Source organism: Coenobita brevimanus, chromosome 47 (assembly GCF_032717465.1).
Source record: "Coenobita brevimanus isolate Jiangsu-jjx chromosome 47, ASM3271746v2, whole genome shotgun sequence".
Classification (NCBI taxonomy): Eukaryota; Metazoa; Arthropoda; class Malacostraca; order Decapoda; family Coenobitidae; genus Coenobita; species Coenobita brevimanus.
The window spans coordinates 24,849,139-24,876,212 of NC_137000.1; the positions used below are offsets into that span (position 1 = coordinate 24,849,139).

The window sequence follows — 27,074 nt, forward strand, 5'->3', positions numbered from 1 at the left end:
AATTATGCAGGGACTTTTTTATTTTCATGCTCACTTCCCAACTTCTTATCACTGCTTTCAAAGAACCAGCAACCTTTCTTCACTGGTGTACACTTTCAAGCTCGTCACCCTCCTCCATCCTTATTCATCACACTTCCAAAGTACTTAAATGCACTCACATTTTCCATTTCCTCATCATCCATCCTTACTGTACATTTAGTGACATAATTTCTCTCAAAGACCATAACTTTACTCTTCCCTACATTCACCTTTAGGTTTCATTTCTTACACAGTCTCCCAAACTCATTCACCAAACCCTGCAGGTTCCCTTCATCTTCACTTAACAATACAGTATCATCTGCAAGCAACAGTACAGGAAGACTCCAAATGCGGCCCCCTCTCATTAGGGCCACTCCAACATCCACTGCCCTACCTTGAATCTCTTTTATAACCCCATCCATATACAGATTGAACAACCATGGAGACATGACACATCCCTGTTTCAATTCAACATTCAAACAGAAAAGTTCACTCAGTTCACTATCCACACACACTGCAGCCTTAACACCCTCATACATACACAGCATTCAACAACTTCCCATCTACTGCTTATATTCTTAATATTTTCTACAGTCTTTGTCTATCCACCCTGTCATATGCTTTCTCCAAATCCATGAAGGCAGCACACAACTTCTTTCCCTTCTCTAGAAACTCTTCCACTAAAGACTTAAGAATGAATATCTGGTCTACACAACCTTTTCTTTTCCTAATATCTCCCTGTTCTTCTCCAACTAGTTCCTCTGTTATTTCCCTAACTCTGTCAGTATGTATCCTACCATATACTTTTCCTGTTACACTAAGCAGACAAATGCCTCTATGATTTCCACACACTTCTTTTCCCCCATTTCCTTTGTACAGTACAGGGGAATAATTGTACCAGACTTCCAATCCTCCGGGACCCTACCTTCCTCCCATGCCAATCTGTACAACTTCCATATCCATTCTACTACTATCTCTCGCCCATGCTTCATCATTTCACCACACACTCCATCAATTCCTGGGGCATTCTCCATTTTGACTTTCTTCTCTGCTTCCACTATGTCCATCCTATTGATCTCTTCTGCCCTCCTCACCTTCTTCCGTCCCCCAGCCATTCCCAAGCTGCTTACACTCGCATCACTTTCATTCTCCGTGTATAACAGTTCCTTAAAGTGTTCTCTCCATCTGCTCACTTTTTCTCCCTTCTCGTCTAGCAATCTACCATTTTTATCTTTCACTTCCCTTCTAACTTCTTTAGCGCTATGTCTAACTCTCTTTACATCTTTCCAGACCATTTTCTTACATTTCTTCCCCTTTACACTCAAATTCCTTCCATATTCCTCATCCACTCTCTTCTTACTCTCTCTTACTAATCTTTTCACCTCTCTCTTCCCCTCAACATACAACTCTCTTCTGTCTCTCAACTGTCCCCATGCCTCTGCTTCCCATCCATTCAATATATGATTTCTTCTTTTGTGCCACAGTTTGCCTCACCTCTTCCTTCCACCACGCTGTTCCTTGCACCCCCCTTTCGTCTTCACTTCACCCCATACACCACCTCACATGTTGCACAGATTTCTTCTATGGATATTTTAAACTAACCTTCCCCCTCCCCCATCTGCTCCTGATCTAATTTGTCCAATTGCATCTCCACTTTTCTCTTACATTGTGCCTTTTTTCCATCCTCTTGCAACTTTTCTATCCTCCTTGTATGAACTACTTCCTCCTGTCCTCTCCTTCTATTCCTTCAATGCACCTGATCCCTGACTTTCACCACCACCAAGTGGTGGTCAGAAAGTCCACTCTCCCAACCTATGTATGCTTTTGTGTCCATTACATACTTTCTCATTCTGCCTTCTGTTCACTCATTTCACCACCCACCCTTCTCATCACTTGCGACGTATACCTGTGGATCATTTTGTGCCTATAGAGGGTACTGGCTACCACCAACCCCCTCCCCGTGCAAATGTCCACTAGAGCACTGCCATTCTCATCCACTTATGCAGGCACACCCCACTCACCAGCTAATCCATCCATCTTCACATTCCCTACTTTTCCATTCATATCTCCAATCAAAAACACCCTCTCATTCCTCTCAAATTTTTCATGCACGCTCCCACATTTGCCGAGAACTCTTCTTTCGCTCTGCTTGTACGATCTTGTGTTGGCACATACAGTACACACAGACAATCATCCACATTTGTAACCCTTCTTTTCAATCTCAGCCACACAATCCTTAAGCCAACTGATCCGTACCCTCTAATATTCTCCTTCCATCTCTTGCACAAAACAATACATACTCCCTCTTTTGCCCTCCCATTCTCATCTACTCCTGCACATATACCCCATCCATACTCCCACTCTCTCACAGTCTCACTTCTCCATCTGGTCTCAGTGAGTAGTAGTAGCAGCTGTTCCCTAGGCAGTCTGGCCGAAAAGCCCTAAGTCCCTTAGGAAGGCCATGGCCGAGACCGGGCTTTCCCACAGAGCTCTCAAAGAGTGTATGTTGTCTTGTTGGCGTAGGTGATTGTGTGCAATGCAGTCTTCCATAATGTGCTTAATAGTATGGGGTGCTGTGTTGCATCCTGGACAGGTATCAGCGACGGAGTCATCCAGCCTCTTCTGGTAGCTTAAGAGGGCTGGATGGTGCCCACATCTCAGGCTGGCCAGGTGGACTCTGTCCTCACGAGGAAGATAGGATTCAGAAGGGTGGATGTCAGGAGGCCGTGCATGCAGCTGTGTGTTGTCTTTAAGTGACTGAATGGAGCGGCGAGTGATCTGAGTGTGGATATGCTTCTGGAAGCTGGTCTGAGGTGGGCGAGGGGGGAGAGATGACAGTATTTGTGTATGGTATCGTGTGCTGGGTGTTGTTTTGATGTTCCTTGGTGTGGGTGGATGTGCTGCCATGTACTGTAGTGGATGTTGTGGGTTTGTGGAGGCTGCAGCAAGAAACTGGGTGCCTCTCATGTCTAGGTGAACCTTGACCTTGAGGACTTTGGTTTCTTGATGTAGGTGGTCTGTGGGTGTAGTACCTGTGCAGCCTGTGATTATTTTTAGGTCCTTATTCGGTATGGTCTGTAGAGTGTTGTAGTGTGTTTTGGTCAGGTTAGAAGCCCAGGCAGAGCTTGCATAATTCATCACTGAACGTATGTATTGTTTGTATACTGTGGTGGTGGCTTCTTTGTTGTGTCCGAATGTTGTATGGGCAAGTGACCTCAAAGCACTGAGTCTTGGTGTTATTTTATTTTTAATGTTTGTGATGTTTTGTTTGAATGACATTGATGTATTGTATGTTACACCAAGGATTTTGTGTGTGTGTGTGTGTGTGTGTGTGTGTGTGTGTGTGTGTGTGTGTGTGTGTGTGTGTGTGTGTGTGTGTGTGTGTGTGTGTGTGTGTGTGTGTGTGTGTGTGTGTGGTAGTGGAGTGTTGTTTATGGTGAGGTGTGGGATGTGACTGTGTTCTGCTGTCCAGTTTGTGAAAAGAGTAACTGTAGATTTGGCTGGGGCTATTTTGAGCCTGTTTGTGGTGAACCATTCGTGTAGTGTGTTGAGTGATGTGTGCAGCTGTGTTTGAGTTTTGGTGTGTACATGTAAGTGTTATATCATCTGCATAGGAATTTATGTGTATCTGTGGTGTGTGGGGTGTGGGTATGTCATGCATGTATAGATTAAAGAGTGTAGGGGACAAAACAGATCCTTGGGGGACGCCGTTTGTGAAGTTTCTGATGTTATAAGACTGACCGGCAAATGTTACGTGTGCACATCTGCCTGCTAAGTAGTTTGCCAGCCATCTTTTTGTGTTATTGTACATGTTTGTGTTGAGTATTTTGTTTGCGAGGTTGTGGCTGGGGATGGCATCAAAAGCTTTGCTAATGTCTAGTGTGATTAGGAGTGTTCTGTGTGGTGGCCTAGCTGAATTCATGCCATCGAAAACTCTCTGTGTAAGGCCTGTAAGAAGGGTGTTTGTGGAATGTAGTGGCCTAAAGCCATGTTGTGACTGGGCTAGGGGAATGTGAGGTGTGACTAGTTGTAGTATCAGTCGTTCAGTGACTTTAGAGGGGGTGCAGAGGAGTGTGATGGGGCGATGTGAGGAGGGTAACGTGGGGTCTTCGTTGGGTTTAGGGATAGTGATGATATTGCCATGCTTCCAGATGTTGGGTATTATGTTGTGTGAGTAGCTGTAGTTTGATATGTTGGTGAGTGCTTGTATACCCTGTGGTCCTAAGTGTTTAAGGTGAATGTTGCTTATGTTGTCTGGTCCACAGGCAGATGAGTGCTTGAGGTTGTTAATGATGTGCTTCGTCTGGTTGTAAGTGAAAGGTGCGTAGTCTGGGTCTGTGGGGAACTGTTTCTTACGTCTGATGATACATCGGTCTTCCGAATGGGGGGTTAGATGGCTGACTTGTGAAGAGTGATTGATGAGAGTGTTTGCTTGTTGTTTGTTTGGGGATATGGTGTCTGTTGTTGTGATGGCAGCGTGTGATTGTGTGGTGTTGCTGTCGGAAAGTGTGATGCTGTTTAGTGTTTTGTAGAGTATGGTGATGTTTGTTTTGTGGTCAAGTGTTTGGAGGTAATTTTTCCAGTTTAGTGTTTGCTGTTCTGATATTTTACTGTTTATCTGAGTGTTGAGTTCTTGTATTTGTTGTATGGTGTCTTGTGTAGGGGGTGTTAGGGAGTGTCGCAGTGTGTCCCATTGTCTGATGAGGCCTTGACTTTCTGGTGTGAAGTTGAGGTTGTCTCTCTTTCTGTTGCCTCTAAGGATGTGTCTTTTGTCTGCGTTTTGTATGATTGTATTGAAAGTGTGCACAGCGGTGTTGATGTTTGTGATGGGTGTATGGTTTAGTGTTTCGAAATGTTGTTCTGTTTCAGGTCTCAGTGAGTCGGCATATGTGGTAGGTGAGGGCGCCCATCATCCATCCACTTAGTGTAGTGGTGCTCTGTTTTTAGGGTAGCTCTACACTGAGTGGCAAGCCAAATGGTTTCCTGTGAACCAGGAAAGCTTTACAACGTTGGGTGGTAACCTTATAACCAACCGACACATGTTCCCTATGTGACAAGAAGTGGGTTGACAGAGGGTTAATGCCCCTCTCCGGAAAGCATGAACAAAAAGTCTCAGACCAGGATTGACCAAAAGGTGACACCTAGAGACCGAACAACGGACATGGTATGGATAGCTAAATGGAATGTAAGGGATGCAAATGATAAGGTGAAAGAAAGAGAGATTGTCCAGGTGCAAAAGTGGATGCATGTATGTGGATCAACCGAAACTAAATGGCAAGCTGAGAGTGTGAGAGAATGGGAGTATGGATGGGGTATATGAGCAGGAGCAGGTGAGAATGAGAGGGCAAAGGAAGGAGTGTGTATTGATGGAAGGAGAATATAAGAGAGTATAGATCAGTTGGCTTAAGGATTGTGTGGGTAAGACTGAAAGTTGGACTACACATGTAGGCGACTGTGTGCGTGCATGCCTCAACGCAAGATCGTGCAAGCAGAGTGAGAGAAGAATTTTGGACAAATGTGGAAGCGTGTATGGAAAAGTTTGAAAGGAATGGGAGAGTGTTTTTGATTGGGGATATGAATGGAAAAGTAGGGAATGTGAAGGTGGATGGTGAGTGGGATGTGCCTGCAGAGATAAATGAGAATGGCAGTGCTTTAGTGGACATTTGTGCCAGGAAGGGGTTGGTGATAGCCAATACCCTCTTCAGGCACAAAATGATCCATAGGTATACTTGGCAAGTGATGTGAAGGGTGGGTGGTTAGTTGAATGGACGGAAGGCAATGACTGATTATGTGTGTGTGGATGAAAGGATGAGAAGGTGTGTAATGGATGCAAGAGTATACAGAGGTTGGGGGAGTGGACTGTCTGACCACCATTTGGTGGTGGTCAAAATCGAAGTCCAAATGAAATGGAGAAATAGAAGAAGGGAAGGACAGGAGGAAGCAGTTCATACAAGGAGGGTGGAAAGGTTACAAGAGAATGGAAAAAAGACAGAATATAAGAGGGAAGTCGAGAAGTGATTGGGTAAATATGGATTGGAGCAGATGGGGGGCGTGGAAGGTGTGTGCAAGATATTCACAGAAGAAACCTGTGCAGCATGTAAGGTGGTGTGTGAGGTGAAGAGAAGACGAAAGGGGGTGCATGGAACAGCATGATGGAATGAAGAGGCGAGAGAGGCTGTGGCATAAAAGAAGAAAGCATATGGTAAGTGGATAAGAAACAGGGGCATGGAAGATGTTGAGAGACAGAAGAGAGAGTTATATGTAGAGAGAAAGAGAGAGGTGAAATGATTAGTAAGACAGAGTAAGAAGAAGTAAGAAGACAGTGGATAAGGAATTTGGAAGGAATTTGAGTGTAAACTGGAGGGAATGTAAGAAAATGTTCTGGAAAGAGGTAAAGAGAGTCAGACAGGGTGCCAAAGACATTAGTTGGGGAGTGAAAGATAAAAATGGTACATTATCTAGTGGAGAAGGGAGAAAAAGTGAGCAGCTGGAGAAAACACTTTAAGGAACTGCCGAACATAGAGAATGAAAGAAATGCGAGTATAAGTGGCTGGGGAATGGCTGGGAGAAGGAGGGATGTGAGAAGAAAAGAAGATATCTGTAAGATGGAAGCTGTGGAAGCAATGAAGAAAGTTAAAATGGAGAAAACCCCAGTAACTGATGGAGTGTGTGGTGAAATGCTGAAGCATGAGGGACAGACAGTAGTAGAATGGATGTGGAAGATGTGCAGATTGGCCTGGGAGGAAGGTAGAGTTCCTGAGAAATGGAAGTCAGGTATAATTATTCCCTTGTACAAAGGAAAAGGGGAAAAAGAAGTGTGTGTAATCATAGGGGCATTTGTCTTCATAGTGTAATAGGAAAAGTATATGGTAGGATACTTATTGACAGAGTTAGGGAAATTACAGAGGAATTAGTTGGAGAAGAACAGGGAGGATTTAGGAAGAGAAGAGGTTGTGTAGATCAGATATTCATTCTTAGATCTTTAATGGAAAAGTTTCTAGAGAAAGGAAAGAAGTTGTATACGGTCTTCATGGATTTGGAAAAAGCATATGACAGAGTGGATAAACAAGGATTGTGGCAAGTATTAAGAATATATGGAGTAGATGGGAAGCTGCTGAAGGCCATGAAAAGTATATATAAGAGTGCTAAGGCTGCAGTGCATGTGGATAGTGAACTGAGTGAATTTTTCTCTTTGAATGTTGGATTGAAGCAAGGATGTGTCATGTCTCCGTGGCTGTTCAATCTGTATATGGACTAGGTTATAAAAGAGATACAACACAGGGCAGCGATGTTGAAGCGACTCTAGCGAGAAAGGGCAGTGTTTGGTAACTCCCAAATTGTTGTTTGTAGATGATGTTGTGTTGTTACGTGAAGACGAAGGGGAGCTGCGAGGTTTGGTGGATGAGTCTGTGAGAGTGTGTAAGAAACGGAGTCTAAAGGTGATTATAGGGAAGAGTAAAGTCATGGTCTTCGAGAGAAGTGAAGTCAGTGAACGTACAGTGAGGCTGGATGAGGAAGAAATGGAAAAGGTGAGTTTGTTTAAGTACTTGGGTAGTGTGATGAGTAAGGATGGACGTTTAGAGGATGAAGTACTTGAAAGGGTACAACAAGGAAGAAAGGTTGCTGGTTCCTTGAAAGCAGTGACAAGAAACAGGGAAGTGAGCATGGAAGTGAAAAAGTTACTACATGACAGAACATATTGTGATACCAACTCTAACGTATGGAAGTGAAGACTGGACCTTGTTGGAGGGGCAGAAGTCAAGAGTGAGACCAGTGGAAATGAGTTATTTGAGAGGAGCATATGAAGTCACATGGAGAGAAGAGCTGACAATTAAGGAAGTGAAGGAGCGTTGTGGTGTGATGTGATAACAAGCGTTAGGAGAACCACACTGAGGTGGTTTGGCCATGTGTGGAGGATGGAGTGTGAGAGACTGATGAGGAGAGTGTATGTAAGTGAGGTGGAGGGGGGGGGAGAGGGAGGGGGAGGCCAAGGATGAGATGGAGGGATGGAGTGAAGAGGTATATGAGAGAGGGGGGTGTGAGCTGGGAACAGGGCAATGAAATGGTGGGGGACAGGGCGATATGGAGGCGATTTGTTTCTGGCCACCCCTTAAGGGAGTGAGGTGTGTGGCAGTAGACAGATAGAGAGATAGATTAATGCAAGGGATTGGGACCATCACAAGGCCTGAGAAAGCTACCTATGACTTACCTGAAATGTATGAATGTTAACGCTTATTATCATACAAAAATTAGAAACACACCAGTACCATACAATATACAGTGTGTGTGTGTGTGTGTGTGTGTGTGTGAGAGAGAGAGAGAGAGAGAATCTGATCAACTGACAGACTGCACTCCAGCAGCTATGAAGGCATTGACAATCACAATGACAGGTAGATCTCACCTTACTGCAGCCTTTACCATAAGTGCCAGGTGGGCAGGGAAGGGCACAGGTAGTGCCATAGTAACCCTCACTGCATTCACACTGTCCACTCACAGGGTCACAGTCACCACCATTTTCACACTGACATTTCTGCAAGGAACCACAAATTTGTTAAGATGCCATAAATACACAGTAAAGTTCCAGCATCCTCACGGTTATCTGCTATAAGGAAAGTCTGGTATATGAAAAGATTATCATGAGGTACTGGAAATCACTCAATATCAGTAATATGTGATACTTGTACAGCAGTACAAATAAGCTCACCTGTTTACAGTCAATGCCATATTTGTTCTGAGGGCAGCTCCTACGGCACTTCCTGCCCCTGAGGCCAGCAGGGCAGAAGCAGTCACCTGAAACAGGGTGGCAGAGGGAGGAGCCCACACACTGGCATGGCTCCTGGCATTCAGATCCCCACCAGCCCTCACTGCAGACTGTATACCATAAGGATTTATAGTTCTGCTATCATGACTGCTTCAATTAACAGATATCAACTGATATAATTTAAGTTTTGTGATGATAAGACAACAAGCTATCAAACAACGGCAAAATATAGCTCAGGAATAATCATTACCAGCACTGTGCAGCTGTTGAAATTTCCATATGCAGCTGCTTACTATATATGAATGGAGTTTATGCCACTATACACAAATGATAGGTTATAATGACTTACACTCATGGCACTGGTCTCCCTGACGTCCGGGTGGACATGAGCAGTGACCAGTTATGTGATCACAAGGTTTGTCTGGCCCACAGTTGCACTGGCTTTCACACATGGCCCCATACAGGCCCCGGGGACAGACTGTGTCAGAAATAAGATGAAGCTGTAACACTATGTGTGCTATCAAATGAAATCTGTACTGATTAACAGAATGTAGAGTTTTCCACACATCTGGTGCTTTAACATAATGATCATATACCTACCTACATTCATTTCAATGGATGACTGAAACAGTAATTTTGAACTGAAATTAACCAAAATGACACTGTTAGCCTTATGCATAGTAAGATTCACTTAACACATTCTGATACAGGAAGAATTTGAGTCTATCTATCTATCTATTGCCAGATCCCTTAATCATGTAAGGAGTGGCCACAAACAATATGCCTCCATGTCGCCCTGTCCCCTGCCATTTCACTGCCCTGCTCCCAGCTCACACCCTCCTCCCTCATATACCTCTCCACTCCATCCCTCCATCTCATCCTTGGCCTCCTTCTTCCTCTACCCACCCTCCACCTCACTCACATACATTCTCCTCGTCAGTCCCTTGCTCTCCATCCTCTCCACATGGCCAAACCACCTCAAAGTGTTTCTCCTAATGCTTCCTATCATATCCACATCCACACCACAATGCTCCTTCACTTCCTCATTTGTCAGTCTGTCTCTCCATGTGACTCCACATGCTCCTCTCACATAACTCATTTCCACTGCCCTCACTCTTGACCTGTGTCCCTCCAACAAGGCCCTTACATTCCATGCCGCAATCCGTACCATGTCCTCTGTTCGGTTCTTAGTCGTCACCTGTAGTCCTGGTCCGAGGCTTCTCGTTCAAATTTTTTGTTGGTAGTTTTCCAGGGAGGGCACTAACCCATCGCCAACCCACTTGTTGTCATGCAGGGAACACGTGTTGGTTAGTTATAAGCTTACCACCCAGCGTTGTAAATTATTTTCTGGTTTATGGGAAATCATTTGGCTTGCCAATCAATGTAGAGCTACCCTAAAAACAGAGTAGATCCCTCCCCTCCCCTCCCCTCCCCTCCAACAGAGAAATGAAGCTCCACTCCCTCTGCAGGGTTAACAGCAAATTGGTTCTTGCAAATATGTTAAATTCTTAAAGCAATGATATATTCTAAACATGTTTGCTCATAATTACTTGGCACAGCATATTCCACATAGAAAAAAAATGTGTATTAGGTTAAACCATATGAAAATACATATACTGTACATATATATTTTTCAAACAAGAGTCCATGAGTAATTTTGTATCTGTCACACTGCTCACTCATTTACATCCTGATGTACTAAACCATATGAAAATACATATACTGTACATATATATTTTTCAAACAAGAGTCCATGAGTAATTTTGTATCTGTCACACTGCTCACTCATTTACATCCTGATGTACTGAAAAGGTTAGCTAAATTTAAGTAAGATAAAACTTTGTGGTCAAGAATTTTACAAAATATATACAGGTATTAAATTGGCTCCTTTAAAAAGAATATACAGTTAAACCTCGATATAACAGACTTAAATAGACTGGAATTCGCTTTTATCAGAATCAAGGAGCAACCGGAATAAATTCTTATATACTGGAAAAAGTCTGATACTTCCAGAAGCAGTCCGGGCTGCCTGACCACTTCAGCCATGTTCACCATAATAATGTAAATAAAAGACATGTTTACCAGTGTACAGTACATATATATTATACCATTTGATTATTGTTGTGAATATATAATACAGAACAGTGCTGCAATGGTAGTGAAAACAGTTTAAAAACCGTTGGTACGATCCGGACTAATGTCTGATATATCGGAAAGAGTCCAGGTTAGCAGGGGGAAGTCCAGATGTAGCTTTTATCAGAATTTCACTTTTTTCGGAATGGCTTGGGCCCCAATTATTCCATTATAGTGAGGTTTTACTGTACAGTATTATGTGTGCTAGATTATGGAATATTTGTGACCATCACATGAATCCTCCAAGAGTAATTACGTGGCATCACCATGAGAATGTGTAACTTGTTATTTTAATAACAACTTACTTCAGTCAGACAATGCTGAGCAACCTTCATTAACTAATATTATAAACACTGTATTGCTTTATGTCAATCAACCCTATAATCTTCATTAACTAATAATAGTAGCATGGTATTGTTTTATGTCTTTATTTGAGTAGACTCATCCTCAAAAATCATGTCATCATCCCCATCTGCTGCAAAGCCTTTCAGTTTTGGACAGTTATTTTGGAACATAAGAAGGAAAAGCATTTTCTGCTAACAGTTTAAGTACAGCTTTGGGTTAGTGAGGGCCCAAGGGTAGGGAAGAATGGAGGACGAGTTACAGGCAATGACTGAAAATATGACTTTTGTGGATGACTGTATTTACTTCATGTTATCTTGTAATAAATATTAATATAAAGTGGTTGGTGGAGGCACCATCCACTCACTCAGTGTACTGCTGCCTAAATATGACTTGGCACTGACAAACCAAATGGTTTACTGAAACCTTAGAAATCATTTCCTGTGCTAGGTGGCAACCTTATATCCAAATGATGCCTAGTGGATTAATGGATTATGGGGCTTCAACTGGATGAGGCATGCATGGGTTACAACCTATGAATGGCTGGGGATTATTGCTCACATAATGCCACTTGGTGTCAGTGGCTTACCTGGGGGGGAGGGGGGGGTCTGTTTGAAACTGCCCCCCGGGCCCCCAATTGAGGGGGCCCCCAAAAGCCTTAAAAATTTAAAAGCTTTTTTATTAATATTTAAAAAAACATACATATCATCCCAACAATCCCATCTGAGATATTAGATGATTTTTGAGAATGAGGGGGGCTACCAGGAGGGGGGCCCCGCAAAGAACCTAGCCCCCCGGGCCCCCAAATCTCTTGGTATGCCCCTGCTTGGTGGCATGTAAGCCTGGTCATCCTTGCCTTAAATGTTGGGACTGAGTAGCCTAACTCCATGTTCCTACAATCCTGATGGGGAAGAAAAGGACTGGATGATGGATGGACTGATAGATACTAACAATAGTAAACATGACTTACTGAACTGGCACTTATCCCCTGTGAATCCAGGCTGACACAGACAATCTCCTGTGATGGGATGACAACTGCTACCATGTTCACAGTTACACACCTGTTCACATCCATTTCCCCAGAACCCTGTATGAAAAAAAAACAAAAAAAAAAACTATAAAATACAAACAACTAAACTGAGATTTACTGACTCACAAATCAATGTACAGTATATCAAAAGGTAGATGATAATTATCAAAAGCACTAATTCAAACTTTCTGTTCAATTGTTGTGATGTAGTACCTTGGCGACATGGCTTATGGCAACGGTGACCTCGCCAGCCAGGAGGGCACTTGCATAAGCCTGTAACTGGATCACATTCACTCCTATGCTCACACTGGCACTCCAAAGCACATCCAGGGCCAAACCTCCCTGATACACATCCTAAAGAGGTAGCACGTCATAAGAATACAGTAATGTGGAGGTCATTTTGGGCTAGTATAACATTATGATTGTTACTGGGTGTACAGAAATTATTAGTGATGACAAGAGTAAGAATTAAAGGCTAACCTGTTTCACAGTGTCTGCCAGTGTAACCTGGAGGACAGACACAGGTGCCTGTGTCATGCTGGCAAGTGGCTCCGTTTTGACAAAGACAGGTCTGCAGACACCCATTTCCATAAGTTCCCTGTGGACATCTGTCTTGACAAGTGGCACCAGTGTACCCAGAGGGACAAATGCAAGCCCCTGACAATCTGTCACATGTACTTCCATTATGACACAGGCACACATGTTCACAATCACGGCCCCAATGGTCACCAGAACAAGCTGAGGATTGAAAACTGGTCAGAAAGACTTTGTTAACTTGTTTATACAGAATATTATAACAATATATATTGTACAGTATTATGTGAAAGAGTTTTAAATTCCTGATAAATACAAATGACTTACTTTTGGAACAATGTTGCCCATGCTTGCCAGGTGGGCACATACAGGCACCTGTAACTGGGTCACAGGAAGCTTCAGCATCACAGCTACACTGATGTCTACACTCCAACCCCCAGAATCCATCTGGGCATGGTCGTGAACAGAAGGTCCCTCGCCAGCCTCATAATACAATACAGACATAGATTACCAATTTGACTAATATGCCAAGGGCATTTTCATTTACACACAGACGCACGCATATATGCATGCATGCATGCGAGCAAACACCACCTTTAAAATAAACATATCAACTTGCTCAGGTGCTATAAGAAAATGTAGCTTTTCAAACAGATGTAGTAGTAGTAGTAGTTGTTCCCTAGGCAGTCTGGCCGAACAGCCCCAAGTCCCTCAGGAAGTCCATGGCCGAGACCGGGCTTTTCCAAAGAGCTCTCAAAGAGTGTATGTTGTGTTGTTGGCGTACATGATTTGTGCAATGCAGTCTTCCATAATGTGCTTAATAGTATGAGGTGCTGTGTTGCATCCTGGACAGGCATCAGCGACGGAGTCATCCAGCCTCTTCTGGTAGCTTAAGAGGGCTGGATGGTGCCCACATCTCAGCCTGGCCAGGTGGACCCTGTCCTCACGAGGAAGATAGGATTCAGAAGGGTGGATGTCAGGAGGCCATGCATGCAGCTGTGTGTTGTCTTTAAGTGACTGAATGGAGAGGCGAGTGATCTGAGCGTGGATATGCTTCTGGAAGCTGGTCTGAGGTGGGCGAGGGGGGAGAGATGACAGTATTTGTGTAGGGTATCGTTTGCGAATGATGAGGTGAAAAAGAAAGAGATTGTCCACGTGCTTGAGGGTGCAAAAGTGGATGTATGTGGAATAACTGAAACAAAATGGAGAGGAGAAAATGTGAGAGAATGGGAGTATGGATGGGGTATATGTGCAGGAGTAGGTGAGAATGAGAGGGCAAAGGAAGGAGTATGTATAGTTGTGAGTAAAAGATGGAAGAGGAGTATAAGACAGTATGGATCAATTGGGTCAAGGATTGTGTGGGTAAAGTTGAAAGTTGGAATACAAATGTGGGCGATTGTGTGTGTGTATGCACCAACACAAGATCATGCTGGAAGAGTGAGAGAAGAGTTCTGGACAAATGTAGAAGTGTGAATGGATAAGTTTGGAAGGAATGAGAGAGTGTTTTTGATTGGTGATATGAATGGTAAAGTTGGGAATGTGAAGGTGGATGGAATAGTTGGTGAGTGGGGTGTGCCTGCTGAGACAGATGAGAATGGGAGTGCATTGGTGGACATTTGTGCTGGGAGGGGGTTGGTGATAGCCAATACCCTCTTCAGGCATAAAATGATCCACAGGTATACATGGCGAGTGATGAGAAGGGTGGGTGGTGAACTGAATGAAAGGAAGGCAATGATGTGTGTGTGGATGAAAGGATGCGAAGATGTGTAATGGATGCAAGAGTTTATAGAGGTTGGGGGAGTGGACTTTCTGACCACTACTTGGTGGTGGACAGAATTAGAATTCAAGTAAGATGGAAGAATAGAAGAAGGGAAAGACAAGAGGAAGGAGTAGTTGCAAGGAGAGTGGAAAGGTTACAAGAGGATGAGAAAATGGCAGAGTATAAGAGAGAAGTGGAGGAACGATTGGGCAAATATGAATTGGAGCAGATGGGAGACGTGGAAGGTGTGTGTAGGATATTTACAGAAGAAATATGTGCAGCATGTGATGTGGTGTGTGGAAGGAAGAGAAGACGGAGGGAGGTGCAAGGAACAGCATGGTGGACTGAAGAGGTGAAACAAGCTGTGGCACATAAGAAGAAAGCATACAATGAATGGATGAGAAATAGGGGCATGGAAGAAGTTGAGAGGCAGAAGAGAGAGTTATATGTAGAAAGAAAGCGAGAGGTAAAAAGATTAGTAAGAGAGAGTAAGAAGAGAGTGGATGAGGAATTTGGAAGGAATTTGAGTGTAAAGTGGAGGGACTGTAAGAAAATGTTCTGGAAAGAGGTGAAAAGAGTAAGACAGGGTGGAAGTGAAGTTAGTAGGGGAGTGAAAGATAAAAATGGTAGATTACTAGTGGAGAAGGGAGAAAAAGTGAGCAGATGGAGAGAACACTTTAAGGATTTGTTGAACGTAGAGGATGGAAGTAATACGAGTATAAGTGGCTGGGGAATGGCTGGGAGAAGGAGGGAGGTGAGAAGACAGGAAGAATCAGTAGGATAGAAGTTGTGGAAGCAATGAAGAAAGTTAAATCGAGGAAAGCTCCAGGAATTGATGGAGTGTGTGGTGAAATGCTGAAGCATGGGGGAGAGATAGTAGTAGAATGGATGTGGAAGATGTGCAGATTGGCCTGGGAGGAAGGTAGAGTCCTGGAGGATTGGAAGTCAGGTATAATTATTCCCTTGTACAAAGGAAAAGGGGAAAAAGAAGTGTGTGGTAATCATAGGGGCATTTGTCTTCTAAGTATAATAGGAAAAGTGTATGGTAGGATACTTATTGACAGAGTTAGAGAAAGAACAGAGAAATTAGTTGGAGAAGAACAGGGAGGCTTTAGGAAGAGAAGAGGTTGTGTAGATCAGATATTCATTCTTAGATCTTTAGTAGAAAAGTTTCTAGAGAAGGGAAAGAAGTTGTATGCGGCTTTCATGGATTTGGAGAAAGCATATGACAGGGTGGATAGACAAGGATTGTGGAAAGTGTTAAGAATATATGGAGTAGATGGGAAGTTGTTGAATGCTGTGAAGAGTATGTACGATGGTGCGAAGACTGCAGTGCGTGTGGATGGTGAACTAAGTGAATTTTTCTCTTTGAAAGTTGGGTTGAAACAGGGATGTGTCATGTCTCCATGGTTGTTCAATCTGTACATGGATGGGGTAATAAAAGAGGTACAAGGTAGGGTAGTGGATGTTGGAGTGGCCCTGGTGAGAGAGGATAGTGTTTGGAAACTCCCTGTACTGTTGTTTGCAGATGATATTGTGTTGTTGAGTGAAGACGAAGGGGAGCTGCAAGGCTTGGTGGATGAGTTTGGGACAGTGTGTAAGAAACGGAATCTAAAGGTGAATGTAGGGAAGAGTAAAGTGATGGTCTCTGAGAGAGGTGAAGTCAGTGAATGTACAGCGAGGTTGGATGGTGAGGAATTGGAAAATGTGAGTACGTTTAAGTACTTGGGTAGTGTGATGAGTAAGGATGGAGGTTTGGAGGGTGAAGTGCTTGAAAGGGTACAGCTGGGAAGAAAGGTTGCTGGTTCTTTGAAAGCAGTGATATGAAACAGGGAAGTGAGCATGGAAGTGAAAAAGTTACTACATGACAGTATTGTGATACCAACTCTAACGTACGGAAGTGAAGCTTGGACGTTGTTGGAAGGACACAAGTCAAGAGTGAAAGCAGTGGAAATGAGTTATTTAAGAGGACCCTGTGGAGTCACATGGAGAGACAGGCTGACGAATGAGGATATAAAGGAGCGTTGTGGTGTTGATGTGGATGTGATAGGAAGCGTTATGAGGAACACACTGAGGTGGTTTGGCCACGTGGAGAGGATGGAGGGTGAAAGACTGACGAAGAGTGTGTATGTGAGTGAGGTGGAGGGGGGAAGAGGGAGGGGGAGGCCGAGGATGAGATGGAGGGATGGGGTGGAGAGGTATATGAGAGAGGGGGGTGTGAGTTGGGAGCAGGGCAGTGAAATGGCGGGGGACAGGGCGACTTGGAGGCGATTTGTTTGTGGCCACCCCAAACGGGATTGAGGTGTCTGGCAATAGATAGATTGATAGATAGATAGATCGTTTGCTGGGTGTTGTTTTGGTGTTCCTTAGTGTGGGTGGATGTGCTGCCATGTACTGTTGTAGATGTTGTGGGTTTGTGGAGACTGCAGCAAGAAGCTGGGTGCCTCTCATGTCTAAGTGATCCTTGACCTTCAGGACTTTGGTTTCTTGATGCAGGTGGTCTGTGGGTGTTGTAGCTGTGCAGCCGATGATTATTTTTAGGGCCTTGTTCTGTATGGTCTGTAGAGTGTTGTAGTGTTTTGGTAAGGTTAGAAGCCCAGGCAGGGCTTGCATAATTCATCACTGAACGTATGTATTGTTTGTATACTGTGGTGGTGGCTTCTTTGTTGTGTCCAAATGTTGTATGGGCAAGTGACCTCAAAGCACTGAGTCTTGGTGTTATTATATTTTTTAATGTTTGTGATGTGTTGTTTAAATGACACTGATGTATTATATGTTACGCCAAGGATTTTTTTTTTTTTTTTTTTTTTGGGGGGGGGGGGAGTGTTGTTGAGGTGTGGGACGTGATTGTGTTCTGCTGTCCAGTTTGTGAGAAGAGTCACTGTAGATTTGGTAGGGGCTATTTTGAGCCTGTTTGTGGTGAACCATTCATGTAGTGAGTTGAGGTAAGGTAAGGTTGAATGATGTGTGCAGCTGTGTTTGCGTTTTGGTGTGTACGTGTAAGTGTTATGACATCTGCAAAGGAAGCTATGTGTATCTGTGGTGTGTGGGGTGTGAGTACGTCATGCATGTATAGGTTAAAGAATGTAGGGGACAAAACAGATCCTTGGGGGACGCCGTTTGTGAAGTTTCTGATGTTAGAAGACTGACCGGCAAATGTTACGTGTGCACATCTGCCTGCTAAGTAGTTTCCCAGCCATCTTTTTGTGTTATTGTGCATGTTTGTGTTGAATATTTTGTTTGTGAGGTTGTGGCCGGGGATGGCATCAAAAGCTCTGCTAATGTCTAGTCTGATTAGGAGTGTTCTGTGTGGTGGCCTAGCTGAATTCATGCCATCGAAAACTCTCTGTGTAAGGTCTGTAAGAAGGGTGTTTGTGGAGTGTAGTGGCCTAAAGCCATATTGTAACTGGGCTAGGGGAATGTGAGGTGTGAATAGTTGTAGTACCAGTCGTTCAGTGACTTTAGAGGGGGTGCAGAGGAGTGTGATGGGGCGATGTGAGGAGGGTAACGTGGGGTCTTTGCTGGGTTTAGGGATAGTGATGATATTGCCATGCTTCCAGATGTTGGGTATTATGTTGTGTGAGTAGCTGTAGTTTGATATGTTGGTGAGTGCTTGTATACCTTGTGGTCCTAGGTGTTTAAGGTGAATGTTGCTTATGTTGTCTGGTCCACAGGCAGATGAGTGCTTGAGGTTGTTAATGATGTGCTTCATCTGGTTGTAAGTGAAAGGTGCATAGTCTGGGTCTGTGGGGAGCTGTCTCTTACGTCGGATGATATGTCGGTCTTCGGGATGGGGGTTTAGATGGCTGACTTGTGAAAAGTGATTGATGAGAGTGTTTGCTTGTTGTTTGTTTGAGCGTATGGTGTCTGTTGTTGTGATGGTAGCGTGTGATTGTATGGTGCTGCTGTTGGAAAGTGTGATGCTGTTTTGTGTTTTGTAGAGTTTGCTGATGTTTGTTTTGTGATTTGAGGGTATGGTGTCTGTTGTTATGATGGCAGCGTGTGATTGTGTGGTGTTGCTGTTGGAAAGTGTAATGCTGTTTAGTGTTTTGTAAAGTTTGCTGATGTTTGTTTTGTGGTCAAGTGTTTGGAGGTAATTTTTTCAGTTTAGTGTTTGTTGTTCTGATATTTTATTGTTTATTTGAGTGTTGAGCTCTTGTATTTGTTGTACGATGTGTTGTGTATGGGGTGCTGGGGAGTGTTGCAGTGTGTCCCGTTGTCTGATGAGGCCTTGAATTTCTGGTGTGAAGTTGGGTTGTCTCTCTCTGTTGCCTCTAGGGATGTGTCTTTTGTCTGCGTTTTGTATAACTGTATTGAAATTGTGCACAGCGGTGTTGATGTTTGTGATGGGTTTACTGTTTAATGTTTCAAAATGTTGTTCTGTTTCAGTTACAAAGGCCTCCCAGTTGGCTCTCTCATAATCAGTGTATGTGTGTTTGTGGCCAGCTGGGATGATTCTGGTTTTGGTACTGATGATGATAGGGAGGTGATCAGAACCTAGGGTTTTGACCACTCTCCATGATGTAGTGGGGGCGAGGTTTGGGGAGCAGAAGGTGATGTCTGGAGATGATGGGAGGAAGAGGGCTTGGTGTGGGATATGGGTATGTTGGTCTAGATTATTCAGTATGAAAAGATGATCTGTCTGGGATTGTAGTACCAGCCCTCTGTCTGTGTCAGGGTTGTTGACATGCCAGGCCGATGACTTGGCGTTGAAATCACCACCCAGGATGATGTTGGATATGTTAGTGATGTGGTGTATCTGTGGAGAGTAATTGTGTGGTACTGTGGGGGACGATTGGGGGGGAATGTATGTGTCAGCGATTGTTATGTGTGATTTGTTACCAGTGCGTATTTTAATTTATTGTATTTCTGTTGTGGTGTCATGTGGGGGCAGAAGTGACTTTGTGTGTGCACTGGTATCTGCCAAGTTGACGGATTTGTGTACCAGGGTGATGAGTTCACCGCCAATGCCTTCGGCCTGGTCTTGTCAAATGGTGGTGAAGTTATGAAATGTCGGTGTTCTCTGTGCTCTGTGTAGTTTTGTTTCTTGTAAGATGGCAATGTGTATGTTCTGTTGTTTGATGAATTGTGTGGGTTCTTGTTTTTTGATGTTTATGCCATCTATGTTTAATTGAAGGATGTTTATGTTGTGTGTGCGATGTGTGTTGGCTGCTGCAGCACGGAGAGATGGTGGTGTGGGTGGGGGGGAAGGGGTAGGAGGAGGCTGTGATGGAGGTAAGGGTTGAGGTGGATTAGGATGGGTTGGAATGGGAGGAGTTGGGGGACTGGATGGTGTGGGAAGGATCAGTGGGTTTGGCTGTGGAGGTGTGAAGGAATTAGGAGTAGGATTGGAAGGGGGGTTGGTGGGTGGGGGGAAGGAGCATAAGGAGCAGGTCCAGGTGTTTGTGTAATGTTTTCTGGATGCAAGTGTTGTGCAGGTGTAATGGGTCCAGTTCTTGCAGGAAGTGCACTGAACTGAACTGAACTGAACCCTTTGTTTAATCAAATGGAATAATTTGAATGAATATGTGGTTTGTGCATAGAATATCCAAGCTTTCAATGCAAAGTTGGATAATTATATCACTGAAGGCAGGACCACATGAACTTAGCTGGAATCCTGTAGAACACAACTAGGTAAAAATACAAACAGGTAAACAGGTAAAAATGCACACACACACACAAACGCTCTCGCTTGCCAACTGGTGGACGGGAGTTCGCGCCTTGCTCAGGTTGCGAAAAGTTTCACTGACGAAGTGGGTGGTTACTGTCCCCCTTGAGCAAGGGGACGGGTGTGTGCGTGAGTGAAGGGCACAGCCTTGCCCTTAGATCGGACTATATGAGCTCTCAGCTCCCTTCCGGGAGGGTAAAAGCTGACCATCACGACCATCAAGTGATCCTGACCGACCCGGTGAATTACACACACACACACAAACACACACACACACACACACACACACACACACACACACACACACACACACACACAGGAAACAGGAAAAAGGATTGGTTTAACTGAAGGTGTATGATAGCAAAAAAAAAGACAGGGACATAACATGGAACAAATGGAGAATGACAGGTAATAATAGAACAGGGGAAGAATATAGAAGAACAAGAAATGAATATAGAAGAATACGCAGAGAAGAAGAAAGGAACTTTCAAAAAGGTATAATGTGGTAGGTCGGGATGCTCACCATCCACTCACTCGATGTAGTGCTGCTCTCAGGTGTCTGCCTTTTCCTCTCCTCCATCCTTTTCCTCCCATCCTCTTCTGTCTTTCTTTCCTTCATTCTTTCCTCATCCTTCTACCTACAGGTGACTTTACACTCCCTCTTCTGTCTTTCTTATCTTCATTCTTTTCTCCTCCTCCTACATGTGGATGACTCACACTGAGTGACAAGCCAAATGGTTTCCTGTACACCAGGAAACCATTTACTATGCTGGGTGATAACCATATAACCAAATTTTGGTGCCTGGTGGTTTGATGGGCAATTACGGCACTCCAATCAGATTGAGCCAGTACAGATCTATATCCAAGGGATGGTTGGAGTTTATTGCTCACGTAATGCCACTCAGGGATGAATTAGGCTAGTCACTCTCATCTTAAATGTCAGGACCAACTTGCCTAGCCCCGGGCTCCTACGATCCTCATGGGGCAATGTAGGATTGGATGATGGATGGATGGATGATAACTGACAAATGTAAAGAAGAACCTAAATTGTTTTATAGATCTGTGAATGGCAACCTGAACAAAAAGGATGGAATCACCAAACTGAAAGTAGAAGGAGAGGTCTATAAAGATGCGGCAATGCAAGCTGAAATAATGAACAAATGTTTCCAATCAGTTTTCACTAAAGAAAGGGATTTTGTGGAGGGGGAGGGAGTGACTAGAAATGTAGTGATAAAAGATATAAAAGTGGAAGTGCAGGAAGTGTATAAATTACTGGAAACTCAGGATGTAAGGAAAGCCCCAGGACCAGATGGAATCTCTAATTCGGTACTGAAGGAATGCAGAGAACAAGTGGTGGATAAGATTCAAGGTTTGATTGTGTGTTCTCTGGAGGAAGGGATAGTGCCTTGGGAATGGAAGAGGGCCAATGTGGTACCAATTTATATGGGAAAGAACAAGAAAGAATCCCTGAATTACACACCAGTGTCCCCCACCAGCATGGTCGCAAAATTGTGCAAGAGAATCCTGAAAGACAAATGGATAAAATATCTGGAGGAGATGAACATTTTGGCTGAAAGTCAGTTTGGATTCAGATGTGGAAGGTCATGTGTTTCCGACTTGTTGACCTTTTACTCAAGAGTGATTGACATACTAGAGGAGAGACGGGTGGGTGGATTGTGTGTATTTAGATTTTGAAAAAGCCTTTGACAAAGTACCCCACAAGCGACTAATGTGGAAATTGGAGCACATAGGAGGACTGAAGGAAAACCTCCTGGAGTGGAAGTGAGACTTTTTGAAAGACAGACAAATGAGAACAGTAAGAAAGGACAGGATGTCTGGATGGAGGGAAGTAACAAGTGGAGTCCCGCAGGGCTTGTGTTAGCGCCGGTAATGTTCCCGATTTACATAAATGATATGGTAGATGGAATGAACAGTAATGCAAGTCTGTTTGCTGATGATGCAAAGATCTTGAGGAAAGTACAGGTTGAGGAAGACTGTGAAATGCTGCAGGAGGGCCAAGATAGGATTCATGATTGGAGCCAGATGTGGGAAATAAAATTCAACACAAAAAAATTTAAAATATTGGAAATGGGTAAAAGTACCAAGAAACCATCACTGAATTACCATATTTGGTGAGTAATGAACCAATCATAAAAGCAAGAAAAGAGAAAGATTTGGGAGTGCTGGTCCAGGATAGTCTGTCACCTGAAAAACACATTAACAAGACAGTTAGAGAGATGTATAAACTCTTGACCAACACAAGAGTAGCATTTCATTACATGGATGAGGTGATAATGAAAAAATTGATAGTGGCTTTGTTCCACCCCAGGTTGGAATAAGCAGCTGCAGTGTGGTCCCCACACAAAAAGAAAGATATAAACAAGATCAAGAGAATACAAAGAACAGCAACCAAGGTGGTCCCTAGCCTGGCACATCTGTCATACATAGAGAGGCTGCAAAAGCTGGATCTGCCTTCCTTAGAAGAAAGGAGAGAGAGAGAGAGGGGCGACATGATTGCAGAGTCAAGGCCATAGATCTGTTTGTATGGTATGGGAGAGTAACAAGGGGACGCAGAATAAGCCTGAAAAAGCCAAGCTGCCTGAAGGATATCAAGATATATAGTTTTCCATATAGATGCACAAACCTGTGGAATACCCTGGACAAAGAGATCATCCAGTCTAAAAACTTAAACGAGTTCAAAGCAAAATTTGACTTACTGAGAAACAAAGACAGGATCCCATGAGCGTAGCTCATTTCCTGTATATCACAACTAGGTAAATACAACTGGGTAAATACAAACACACACACACACACACACACACACACACACACACACACACACACACACACACATGATACATGAAATAATCAAAAAGACTTGGAAATCAGAAGATAAGAAAGATTTCAAAAATATCTGGGTAAGGAGAGATGCAAATGATGAAGGGAGTTAAAATAAAGGAAACTGTTAGGGAAGCTAAGGAAAAAATTACCAGAGAACAGACGATGAGAAGACAGAGTTCTATTGGAGGGTTATGGATCAGAAATTTAAGGAAGTGGTAGGTGGGGGCACTCACCATCCACTCACTCGATGTAGTGCTGCTCTCGGGTGTCTGCCCTTTCCTTTCCTCTCTCCATTCCTTCCTTCCTCTTCTGTCTTTCTTTACTTCATTCTTTCCTCGTCCTTCTGCCTACGGGTGACATTACACTCCCTCTTTTGTCTTTCTTTCCTTGATTCTTTCCTCTTCCTTCTGCCTATGGGTGACTCTACACTGAGTGACAAGCCTAATGGTTTACTGTACACCAGGAAACCATTTACTACGCCAGGTGGCAACCACATAACCAAATTATGGCACCTGGTGGTTTAGTGGGTAATTACAGCGCTCCAATTGGATTGAGCTGGTGAATGTTTGTATCCAAGGGGTGGTTGGCGTTATTGCTCATGTAATGCCACTCAGGGATGACTGAGGCTGGTCACTCTCATCTTAAATGTCAGGACAGAACTGCCTAGCCCCAGGCTTCTACGCTCCTCATGGGGCAACGTAGAATTGGATGATGGATGGATGGATGGTACTGAAGGAGAGAAGGACAGAATAAAAAACAATGCAAAAAGATTGAAAGTGGCATACGCTAATGTGGATGCCGATGGTCTAATCTCAGCAAGGCTGGAAATAGTCAATTTCTTGAGGGTAACTGAGCCAGACATTACTGTATGTGCTTTGCAGAGACTAAGCTAAGAGAGAATACAGAAATCCAAACGGGAGATGGAAAATACAAACTATGGAGAAGAGATAGAAAAGAAAAAATGGGAGGAGTGATGATAGCCGTGAAAAACAGCGTAAATGAGGATGGTGTGGAACTGGGATAAGGTATGGCTGAAATGATAAACATGGTAATAGAAACCAGAGGGAGAGGCAAGAGACACAATCATAGTAGTATATGTCCCCAACAAGATAAGAGCATGGAATGAGGAGGAATATCACAAGATGTCGGACATGGTTAGATGTCTACAGAAAGTGACTGAGAAAAGCAACAACATAATCCCAATAGGGGACTTTAATTGTAAAGAGGACTGGGAGGAGTGGGACTCAGGAAGTACAGTAATCCCTCCAATATCCGACGTAATAGAGCCAAAGGCATGTCCGGATAGTGATCCTGTCCGGATATTGGGCCCCAGCCTCCTGGACTTGTACTTATGGACCCTAACTCAGAAAAACACCTGTACAACTCCCTCTGGACATGCATCGCATCTATTTAAGACCCAAATCACACTAATAAGAGACATAAAAGATTGAAATAAATGCAAAAGAACCATAAAATGAGGTTTTAGAGGTGAGTTTATACAATATTAAACATTCTGGGTACTTAAAAGTCCCTGGCTCCTGGACTGGTTTAAAACGCCAGTTTGCAGTCCACAGTTAATCCTCTGCACTCTAAATTCTAATTTCTTAACACTGCACAACATTGTAAATTCAGGTGTGTTCTAGTGGCGAGGTACTGCAGTTTATTCACTGTTTATTCACAAAAAACAAGCACCTGTGGCTTGCACTACTATAAGCATCTGCTCTCGATCGGAGTTTGGCTGTGACTGTTGATGATGGCGGGGTAACAGAGTTGCCAGATCGCAACAGCCACATTACCAATCTCCTCAACTTTCATTACCAAATTTAACTTTTCATTACCAAATTCATAAAGCTAGCATTTATTCTTCACTAATTATATATACAAGTGGAAATACATGTAATCACTCTCCTTATAATTAACACCATGTTGCTTATTTTCATGTTATGTAGGGTAGCAGATTAATCAGGGAGAGCAAACAATCCACCATCTCCATCCTGTGTATCCTCATACATGTGAAAAATCCATTTGGTAATGCATTATTCTGATTCATTACCAAACAAATTTTTCATTACCAAATTGGCCCACACTTGGTAATGAAAAATACCAAATGGCAACCCTGACAGGGGAGGGGGAGGAAGGAAGGGGTGAAGGGACCATGGTGTAACAGCTGTTCGGCGCTGTGCGGCAATTTCAAATTACGGGAGGGAAAAAAGTAAGATTTTTTTCGATTTTTTTGCGGTTTTTGGCCCATTTTGGGAATATTGGATCCCGGGATGATTATGTCTGGTTAGTGGGGATGTTCGGATATTGGGCGTTCGGATATTAGAGGGATTACTACAATGAAGATTCGTGGACAGCATTCCGTTATTTACAGTATGACAATGGACAATGTTATGACCCAGTGGGTCAAAGAAAAGACAAGATTTAGAGGTGATGACACTCCAGCAAGACTAGGTTTAATTCTAACCAAGGAACCTGACGCAATTGAATCTCTAAAATATCTGTGTCCTATAGGTAAAAGTGATCATGCAGTGATAGAGTTCCAAATGACAGAAGGAAATGGGAAGACAAGAGATGAGCTATACAGGCATGGAGATACAACTTTGGGAAAGCAAACTTTACAGGACTGAGAACATTTCTCGAAAAAGCAGACTGGGGTGAATTCAGGGAAACAAGAGAGATACTGAAGAAGTAGGATATCTTTCTACACTTCTATAATACAGGTGTGGAAAAGTATGTGCCAAAAGTTTGAGAGAAGAACTGGAGAAATGACTGTTCAAAAGGTATATGCTAGCAAAAAGTGTAAGGGATAAGGCAGGGAACACATGGAGACATACAGGCAATGACAGAATAAAGGAAGAATACAAATGAACTAGAAATGAGTATACAAGAATATGTAGAGAAGAAGAAACTTCGAAAAAGGTACAGATTGCAAATGTAAGGAAGAACCTAAATTGTTTTATAGGTTTGTTAATGGCAAAATGTAACAAAAGGAAGGAGCCAATAAGCTGAAAGTAGAAGGAAATGTCTATAAAGATACAGTTATACAGGCTGAAATAATGAAAAAAGGTTCCAATCAGTCATCACTGGAGAAAGTGATTTTGTGGAGGAGGGAGTGACTAGATTTGTAGTGTTAAAAGATGTAAAAGTTGAAGTGCATGAAGTATACAAATTACTGGAAAATCAAGATGTGAGGACAGCCCCAGGACCAGACGGGATCTCTAACTGGACAGTAAAGGAATGCAGAGAACAAATGGTGGATAAGATTCATGGTTTGATTGTGCGTTCTCTGGAAGAAGGGAAAGTGCCTTGGGAATGGAAGAGGGCCAATGTGGTACCAATTTATAAGGGAGGGAACAAGGAAGAACCCCTGAGTTATAGACCAGTGTCCCTGACCGGCATGGTCGCAAAAAACTGTGTGAGAGAATCCTGAAAGACAGATGGATAAAATATCTGGAGGAGATGGATATTTTTAGCAGAAAGTCAGTTTGGATTCAAAAGTGGATGGTCGTGGGTTTCTAACCTGCTGACCTTCTACTCGACAGCATTAAACGTGCTACAGGACAGAGATAGGTGGATTGTATGTATTTAGATTTGGAGAAAGCCTTGGACAAGGTACCCCACAAGCGACTAAAGTGGAAATTGGAACAAACAGGAGGACTGAAGGGGAACCTCTTAGAGTGGATGAGACTTCTTGAGAGACAGACAAATGTGGCATCCCACAGGGTTCGATGTTAGCGCCCATAATGTTCCTGATTTACATAAATGATATGGTTGATGGAATGAACAGTTATGCAAGTCTGTTTGTTAATGATGCAAAGATCATTAGGAGAGTAGATGCTGAAGAAGACTGTACAATGTTGCAGGAGGACCTGGATGGGATTCATGATTGGGGCAGGATGTGGGAAATGAAATTCAATGCAAAAAAATATGTAAAATATTGGAAATGGGTAAAAGTACCAAGAGACCATCACTGAATTATTTGGTA

At 43.3% G+C, this 27,074-nt stretch overlaps 1 protein-coding gene across 1 annotated transcript in view; it reads right to left on the minus strand.

Moving 5' to 3' along the window:
- LOC145398951 (uncharacterized) overlaps positions 1-27,074 on the minus strand; it is a 304,550-nt gene that overhangs the window by 14,225 nt on the left and 263,251 nt on the right. Inside the window, 7 exon segments of the mRNA XM_080271685.1 lie at positions 8,420-8,548; positions 8,723-8,889; positions 9,129-9,257; positions 12,225-12,341; positions 12,498-12,638; positions 12,765-13,022; positions 13,146-13,301. Of these exon segments, the coding sequence (XP_080127811.1) occupies positions 8,420-8,548; positions 8,723-8,889; positions 9,129-9,257; positions 12,225-12,341; positions 12,498-12,638; positions 12,765-13,022; positions 13,146-13,301 (1,097 nt within the window).